The sequence below is a fragment of the Limulus polyphemus genome, unplaced genomic scaffold, assembly GCF_000517525.1.
Source record: "Limulus polyphemus unplaced genomic scaffold, Limulus_polyphemus-2.1.2 Scaffold593, whole genome shotgun sequence".
Classification (NCBI taxonomy): domain Eukaryota; kingdom Metazoa; phylum Arthropoda; class Merostomata; order Xiphosura; family Limulidae; genus Limulus; species Limulus polyphemus.
This window is the reverse complement of record NW_013666203.1, coordinates 95658-105720: the sequence shown is the minus strand read 5'-3', so window position 1 is coordinate 105720 and position 10063 is coordinate 95658. Positions and strand designations below refer to the sequence as shown.

At 28.6% G+C, this 10063-nt stretch overlaps 1 protein-coding gene across 6 annotated transcripts in view; it reads right to left on the bottom strand.

The window, feature by feature from the left end:
• LOC106459327 (dmX-like protein 2) overlaps nt 1-10063 on the bottom strand; it is a 173702-nt gene that overhangs the window by 126533 nt on the left and 37106 nt on the right. For all 6 annotated transcript variants that reach the window (XM_022385793.1, XM_022385791.1, XM_022385796.1 and 3 more), the window contains 3 exons: nt 5333-5505; nt 3846-3958; nt 2757-3165 (listed from right to left, as the gene is read on the bottom strand). In XM_022385793.1, the coding sequence (XP_022241501.1) occupies nt 2757-3165; nt 3846-3958; nt 5333-5505 (695 nt within the window). The remainder of the gene's footprint in view (nt 1-2756; nt 3166-3845; nt 3959-5332; nt 5506-10063) is intronic.

Genomic DNA, 10063 nt, shown 5'->3' with positions numbered 1-10063 from the left:
CTTACTACTTACTACTACACTCGTCACTTAGTTTAAAATTAAAGTAGTAGGTCGTCTCTATAGTCTACTAACTACCTACTACTACTTATATATATATATATATATATATATATATATAAGCTAAATTATTCAAAGTTAATATATTAACAAAAACCATATTTACAATTAATTTTAAAAATAACCAAGCTAAACATTTAATTTCCAATATTATAAAATTTAGGCTTAAAGTAAATAATTTGAATAATATAATTAAATAACTACCAATTTGAAAATCATTATACATAGTAATTAATTTCAAACATGAAATTTATAATGATTTGCAAATTTTTAAAATTGTGCATGATATTGTAATACAAGATATTTCTCCTTTAAAGTACTTAAACCTATTATCAGTTTTAAACATGAAATTTCAATAGTATCACTTATAAATAATTATAAATATTTTTTAAATAATTTGGATATAAATAATGTACATAATTTATCTTGTACTTTTTACTCTAACTCTTTGGTAGATTTTTTTCATTAACATATTATTACTGTAATTTTGGAAATAACAGAAGATAATTCTTCATGAAATATTGTAGTAAAAGGTGCTAAATCCAGAACAGCTACAAAAATGTAAAATAGTAGACATTTTATATTTTGTAAAGAAAATCATAGATGATTATATTCTAAAACTTAATCATTCCACACATTACTCTCCAAATTGGTTTTTAAATTAATAAAATAAAAAATAAATTAGCTTTTATTAATTTAAATGAACATCCAATAGATTTAACATTTTCTTCAATTGAAAACTAAAATGTTCAAAATACAGGAAAAATATATTAGAGTGTCTATCAATAAAGCCAACTGTAATTTTGTCTTGTGTAAAAATTTTATGCACAAATCGTGATCAATGAGATAATTCCCACACAAACTTTTAAATTGCAAAATAAGTCTAAAGAGGATATTGTTAATAATTTATTGACAGCCACTAAAATATCTGATGTCCAATTAAATCAAATTTAGAAATAACATAACTGTATGCAATACCTAAATTACATAAATCTACCATCAAATTTCCTCTTATTTCTAGTTGAGTAAAAACTATACTATGGTTTTATGAAGCAAGTTACTAAACCGGTTATTTGTTAAGATAAAAAAAATTTTTGAAAAGTAAAAATAATTGACCTGTCTTAAAAACCCTAAAAAATATAAATAAATATACAATTTCACTACATTACTTATAACTAACACTTAATGATTTGGTATTGGCAATATGATAAATCTGTTAAAAAATCAATTTACTGATATAATTATAAAAGTAGGAAATCAAACTTTTAACACTAATAATGTCAAAAACAAATTTAGCTTTTGCTTATTTAATAATTATATTTATTTGACAAACACATTTTTAAACAAATAGTGTGTATACCACTAAGCAAATTATCCAAGTTATGTTGCTAACTTATGATTTTATTATTATGAAAATAAATTCATAAGTACTTTTACAAATCAGTATTTATTTTCCTTGACACAGATATACTGATGATTTAATCAGTATTAATAATCCAGTAATTAATCATTGTGGTAGCATTTACCCTGCAGTTCTAAAAATTGAAAATACCTCCATATCAGACAGTGAATAACATTATTTAGATTTAGATATTAAAACAAAAAATAGAGTAATATTAATATTTATGATAAAATAAATATATGGACTTCCCTCAACAAATAGTAATGTTCCAACACATGCTATACAGAATATTATACGTTTATAGCTTTTTAGATATTGTAAAGTTTGTAATAATAAACAATTTTTAATATCTAATATAAATATAGTAGTACATAAATTGATTTTCAATGGTTTTGATGATAAAACCTTAATAAAACATTTAAAATTATTTTATAATAAATATAAAAAGTATTTACACAAATTTCAAAATAATGACATCAATGAAATGATATTTATGTACAGTTAAATATAATTTCTAAAATTTATTGGTAGGAAGAAAAATAATTGGAATTGCTTATTTGGACATTACAATTTCTTATACAAGTGTACTAATGTAGATGTATCACATTCCCTATATAAGACCTTTCTACTGTGTTTTTATTAACTTTTGAATTGGTATTACTGGAGAGATCTAGATAGTAGCATGGAAGGGCAGAGGATGGAAGCTATACCAAAAGCAAAAGACTGAGTTTAGTATAGTAGTACCATAATGGGCTTTAGCACCCACTTCTGCTCTTTTTTTAAAACATGCAGGACCAGAAAATTGAGGTTATACTAGATGGATGGGGTACCCTCAACAAAATTTGGGTCTTACTTCTACTAGTACCTAAAAAAAAACAGGGTCCATTACATAATGACCAACCTTATGGTTTGTGCCCCAGTTTTGGATGTTTGTTTTGTAGCAGCATTTATTTATTTTTTCTTCTCCACAAAACTTAATTAACTATATATCATCTAAGGTTTGGACATGTGTAAAAATCATGCTATCCTTCCTTTTGATGTATTCTATTATGAAGATTTTGTAGCTTGTTTAAATATACAGTTACACATATATATAGTTTTCCAAACGTTTGTAATTTTACCTCTTTAAGCTATATTTAATGAAATGTACTATAATTATTTGAAATTGAAAAGTATCTGCCAAATAGGATCAAACTTATAGTGTAGTGGAATACATTATACAGAAAAGAAGAAGAAATTCTGATGGTGATTGATTAGTGTTTGTTTTGAAGAGGGAATTAATAGAAACCAAACCTACCTGAGCAAATGCAGTCTTTTCTTCAAAAACAAGATACCACAGGTTAAGGCTGCCATTGTTGTGTTTGGACAACATACATAATGTAGGTGTAGGAGAGTGAAAAATGGAGTCTGGTTGACCTATGCCACCTTTCTGCTCATTGTCCACATGAATCTTGGAAGATTTTGCTGTTTTGTTTTCATTGATTTTGGAAGTAGGTTCTTGACTAGTATTATCTTTGGTTCCTCTACCATAAAAACTCTGCATAGTTACACGCAAGTCCAACCCAGCACGTGGAGAGTAAAGGGTAAGGTGGTGAGACATGGTAGCTGCATCACCTAAGGATATTGCATTAGGAATACGAGAAGAAAAACTAACCTGAGCCTGGCGAAATGATCCAGGACTATATTCATCAAGCCAATCAACTAACCTGTAAGAACAAAGTACAGTCATTTTACCCTCGTAAGGTGGAAAAAGTAAATGAAGACATTAAGTAAAAATTCAGATACTTCCAATGTTTCTAGTTCATGTAGTGATGTGAGTAAGTTAACATGAATAAAGAGAGAGGGAGAGGAATCAGTTTAAGCTAAGGAACTGTGTTTTCTGTATTTCCAACAAATACAATTAATCCTTACCACAAACTTAATCAGAAACATTTAACCACTTAGAGTAATACCCTATTTTTATTTAGATTGCCATTGAGAGTTTATGACAAAATGTTATAAAGGCAGCATAAATAAAATATGTTATATATATAGTTTAAAAAAATAACAACATTTTGTACTAAACTAAATTAACAAGTAAAAATATCAAAAATAATAAATATCTAAATTAATAACCTCCAATCTGTAAATAGAAGGTTTATGCTCTTATAAAGTTAAAACTGTTAATTTATTTAATATTGTCAGTTAATAATAATACCATATTGAAAGAACTAGATAAATCAGACTATAGCTATGTTCCAGCTAGTAATCAGTTTACTAACAAGACTATTAAACTGCTATCTTTCTGAATAGCTTTTGTAATGTACCATTGTCATACTATATGATTTACAATGGTTCTTCCTACTAGTAAATTTCGAGTGATTAAACCAACTACAAGGCTTCTTACCAGACTAAAAAACTCCCATCTACAGGGTGGATGCTAAAAAGTAAGTCAGATCCTTTATGCCATTCACACAACAAAGACTCAAGCTTTCTGTCTAATGCATCACCTAAGGGACTCTACAAAAGATAGGACAAACAAATTTTTATAGTACAATCAAAGATTCATTACACAAAGTAACGTTTTCCACATGGCATTTATTTATTTTCATTCTACATAACACAGATTTTTAATAAATTTTTGTTACAATGCTAGTAAGAGTGGAGTTACACGAGGCTTTCTGAATTAACAATTTTATATTAAATAAATCCATCTAATACTGCAAGTTAGCAAATACATATGAAAAACAATATTAATCATAAAAAGTTTATAAAGTATTCAACTAAGTTTTTACACTAACTTACAAAATTTGTTGTTCTGTGAAAGCCATTTGAGTAATTGAGATTTTCATTTTTTAATTTTCTTATGCAATAAAAATTATAAAGAAACATATTCTCACAAAATGAACCAACTGTGCTGAATCCACTGAAAATAATTAATGATTTTCTAATCAAACCTGCTATAAAATGAGCAAATGATTTATTCTCATGGAGACTGAAACTCACGTTCAACAAAAAAAAGCATCAATAAGTATACAAACACTCAAGGCATGAAATCAAGATCAAAGCAAAGGTTTTAGGTGGCTTGGAGAAAGTAATATTCCTAATTAGACATAAGTTAAAACCAGCAAAGACTTCATTAACAGCATTCTACAGGCTTTTTGAAGATCATAAAGAGAACATGCCACATGTTGTGCCTGCCTACTATTCTGATACAGAACCTACTTTGTAGGTTTAATAATATTCTTCAGCCACTGTTACACTATACACTATCTAATCTTAAAAATTCATGATGTTAGAAAAACATGTAGGTTCAAGAAGTCTGGATAGAAATAAATAAAAACCCAATAAACAGAGAGCTTTTGAAAGGTCCACCTTTCAAAAGTGCTCGGGTTATAGGGTTTTTATTTATTTCTAATCTTAAAAATTATTGTGTGAGTACAGTATTTTCCTCAGAATGGACATCATTCTGTTTCATCCCAAAATTTGAATAACTACAAGCATTAAAACACTCTCAAGTTTAGCTAATGAGAAATTCAATGAATTTAACTCAAACTTTCAAATTTATCTTGAACATACATTTAAATTTGGTAACTACTAACTTTTCCAAGTAATATGGTTATTTAACATCAGGTATTAAAAACAAGTGACAATGAAAAACAAAATAGCTGTCTTTTTTTGTAGACTTGTTCAACCACCTCTTCGAAGGTAGGGCCTTCCTTTCATAAATATGCTAAAAAAATATTTTTCATATATATAAAATAAAACACTACAAATTTAATCATAACTTTTATATTCACATCTAAAGAAATTAAAACAAATCTCATTTTAGCAGTTTTATGACATAACTTATCTCCAGCAAATTAAAATCAAACAGAGTATGTTTTTCCTTACCATTGGTAAGCTCGACAGTTCTGTAGCTAAAGATGCAGATGACGATAAAGTTGAAAAACTGTATTTACTTGTTACATCTTCATTCAAATCATTGTAAGAAAAAGACTTCTGTTGTTTACCAAATAGCGTAGTTTTACGTGACTTGGCTAATTTAGGTGAAGCTTTCTTGGCACCTAAAAGAAAACCCAAAATATAATGTATAAATATAACAAGTTCTCATACATGAGACATAAAACAGAGCATGGTTTTTACTACCATGAGAAACAGACAATATACCGTAAAAACATAGACTAATAAAGAGCATGTATACTGGCATACAGACTACTGAAGCATATATATACTGGCATACAGACTACTGAAGCATATATATACTGGCATACAGACTACTGAAGCATATATATACTGGCATACAGACTACTGAAGCATATATATATACTGGCATACAGACTACTGAAGCATATATATATACTGGCATACAGACTACTGAAGCATATATATACTGGCATACAGACTACTGAAGCATATATATACTGGCATACAGACTACTGAAGCATATATATACTGGCATACAGACTACTGAAGCATATATATACTGGCATACAGACTACTGAAGCATATATATACTGGCATACAGACTACTGAAGCATATATATATACTGGCATACAGACTACTGAAGCATATATATACTGGCATACAGACTACTGAAGCATATATATATACTGGCATACAGACTACTGAAGCATATATATACTGGCATACAGACTACTGAAGCATATATATACTGGCATACAGACTACTGAAGCATATATATACTGGCATACAGACTACTGAAGCATATACATATTGGCATACAGACTACTGAAACATATATACTTTAATACCTAGACTAGCGAACAATAAATTCTTCCATACATAGACTGAACTATATAAATTTGAATACTGTATATATGTTGTATCCACAATATTTAAAGGAAATTTATATGAACAACTATACTATATTATTATGTAATGAGCATGTATACTTATGTAAATAATTGAATTTCATTAGGATGTTGTTTATTTACAATATACATATGGTAGAATTACCTGAAACATGTAATAACACTTAACAAATTAAGTGAGAAAAAAACATGCAATAGGCTCCATGCTAACTAGCAAACTTGGACCAAACCCACACCTTCCCAGATCTCAAAAAGTTATATAAAATTTCATAGTTTTCAAAGATTTCCTTTACATGTCCATTGATCAGAGTTAAAAAAAATCCACTTTACTTCATTCTTGAATTTCACCAAGTTAGTAGGAGGAAAATGTTTCTTTTATTCATTCAAAAAGCATCAAATTATATGACAGGAGGACAGCCTGTTTTTGGCTAAAAACAGATATACAATGGCCCTAGTTTGATCTGATTGTGAAGACAAATATTTTTATAATACAACTATCAATAAACCATGAATTGTGCAACAGTACAAGTATTGAAACATTACATTGTTGAAAATGATTTAAAAAGTCCAGGTTATTCCTAGTTCTTTGTTTAAATTAATAATTTATGTTTAATACATACTTGATTTGGAAGCACAACCAACTTTTTTTTAAAATCCTAAACACAACTAACTGTATTGCAGAGTAAAATAACTAGACAATGAACTTCTCAGAAATGGGACTGCCTTTTATAGAGCTAATGGTTACAGTTGATGCAAGGGTAATGATAGGGAGATAAACTGGTATGGGAATACATTTCAGAGAAATACAATGTTATCTTAATGAATAAAAAATAGATTGGTACTATTTGCATTTCAAAATGCTAGCAAGGCTAGTCTTTTGTAAAAGTTTTGTAGTTATCTAAATTAACTATTTAAATTTTTCAATTGGTGCAACAGTTAGCCTTGCATTTGGAAGTTAAGGGTCATTATTTGTACTGGTTACCTATGGCTGTGGCCCTAGAAAATGAAGAATAAGAGCATTCTAACAGCCCATCAAGTTTTAATCTTCATTATATCTCTCTGCATGGGCATCCTTTATTGTGCACATCACAAGGTTTTTGATGACTTACATTCAAAATTTAATTAAACAACATTTTGTTTATGCTATACCAATCAGTATAGCATAAAATCATAGCTAATAATCCATATTTTAATTTAAGTTTTAAATTCTTATAAGGCAATATTTTTAAAAATCCTGAATTTCCCCTAGTGTGAGAAATGTTACTTTTTCTCTTGGTAACCCTCTTCTCTAATTTATTCACCACCCCTCTAATAAGTACGATATTTAATGTAAATTACTCAATATAATATTGTCACAACTCAGACAAAGCATAACTTTCTTAGCTTTCCATTTTGTTTGGTTAACAGAGCTATCAAATAGAAAATTAGACTTCTCCTGCCACACCCTCTCTTTCAGGATTTGTTACTAGTTCTCTCTTATGTTTAATATTATATTATTAATAACTAATAGAAAGCAAAGGTTTTCATCTATCAAATGACATATTATATTACATTGGTTTCTGTACAGAGAATCATCACTTTCTCTTTCAGTACAAGTTTTGTTTCTGTGAGAAACATATTAACAAGTTTGGATGAATTAGTAACAGATCTTGTTGTATAGTTACAAAGCCAGAAAAATTGTGATAGTCATGGTTCGTTGTCTGCTTTTTGCATGTTATTCTATGTTCTTTGGTGCATTATTTAATGCACTACTACCATTAATATAAAAAAGTATGGTTAAGTGTCATCGACAGTCGATGGCAAAAAAGACCCAGGTAAGCATTATATTTTTTGTTTTTCATGTGTATCCTTTATTTATTTATTATTATAATAGTAAACAAAATGTAAAAATAGGAAACTTTTTAGGTTAGTTAAGGTTAGATTAGGTAAAATAAATAACATTATAATAAAATCTTTTCATAAGGTACACACGCGAGCAGCTCAGAGTAGTTTGTGGGTAATGTAATTTGATAGAGTAGTGTGAGCTGCACATTCCCTAAGTGATTTACAACTTATAATGGCATGAATAATAGTTAGACACAGTTCAAATGGCAATAAAACAATAAAATTTAAGTATAAATAGATGTATACCATTACAAATGTAATTTCATGGTACAATCTGAAGCCATTCTAGAAAGAAAAGAGATTTAGGTTTATACTGATTATTTTTGGTGGTTATGAGATTGGTCAAATTGACCAACCTAGTATAGAGTTAGGGCATAGAAAATAACAGATAAAATATAAAGTTGTACTGAAAAAGAAGTTTGAAATGTATTTAGGAGGTTTTAGAGATTATGCAAATGAAATTTGAGATTTCTGAGATGAAGAAAACTATTTTTAATCTTAACATTAACATCATTTGCACTCTGACTAGTAAAAAAAAAGAATATATTCATTGAAAAATCCCTTTTTAGTTTATTAAAAAATACTTCACTAAAAAATCTAATTTTTGTAGGTAAAAAAACTAGTAATGTTCACTGAAAATCTACCAACATACTATATTAAAAGTTAGTAGTATCAAAACTATAATGACTTTAAGGAGTAAAAAGTGGTCATGTGGTCAGTCAATGTTTTAGGTGTGACGGTGTACAATTCAGACACAATGGACATCAATATGTCTGTAAGGTTGCTGTATTCCCCTGGAAGAAGTAATTGGATGGTATATTGAATTGATCTTGATATGTAGATTGCAGTTCTTCAAGCATCCTTCTGGGGCCTATTTTATTCCACTTATCCTCAAGACCATTCTTGAACATTTCCACATCATCATCCTTGAATCGATCTATACACTTCTGGCCATAAATTTTATCATGTGGTGGACAGAATTCCTAACCAAGAGTAAATTCCTTTACAAAGTAGCTGGAATTCGATTTACTTCTGTCCATTTCTGAATTACCAGAGGATTCATTAGCTGCTTCCCACCACGCTTTCAAGATATTTTTACTGTATGGTTGTTCCATCACATTTTAAACATATTCCACAATTCTGATGCTTGCATTTGTATGTTAAACAATACATGAAGGTTCCCCTACTGTTCCCTACCATCCTTTTCTTGACCTGGCCTTCAACAGAATCGTCGATTCAGTAAAGATAATGCCAAACAACTGCATTTCAGCCAATGAAAATTATCAGAAAGTTACAATAAAAACAGAAATTGCCTCAACGGGTTGGCATTTCTTGATAAACAACAAAGATCCTCCCCCTTGGTTCATATGATGCATATTTAAAAAAAAAAAAAAAGAATTGTGACAGTATGAATGGGATATTTACCTAGTAAGGTTATTAAAGAAAAAAGAGCAGTTGTGACAAAATGAATGGCTTTTTTTTTTATCAATTAACTCTCTAAGCACAGACGGGCCAAAGTATCTGGACTGAACCTTTCTACAGTTACATTCAAAATTTAATTAATTTATCATAAATTTGGCATTAAGACATAGTTTAAAATTCATATTAAATAAATATGAATTTAATATTATATATAATACTAAATAAAGTTTTACTTTCTTAATTTCAAAATGAAATATTTAAAATTCTCAATCTTCACTTCTCTAACATTTTAGATTTACATTCCACTCCTATTTTATTTTCTAAGCTTCTGAGGGATTACACACTTATAAATTAGATATACCCAAGCTAAAATATAAATCTATAACCTCTACATTAATTACTTTAAGGAAATATAAGCAAAAAAATAAACTTGCATGCCATATCCCTCATAAGATATTTGCTATTGTATTATTTCTAACCAGC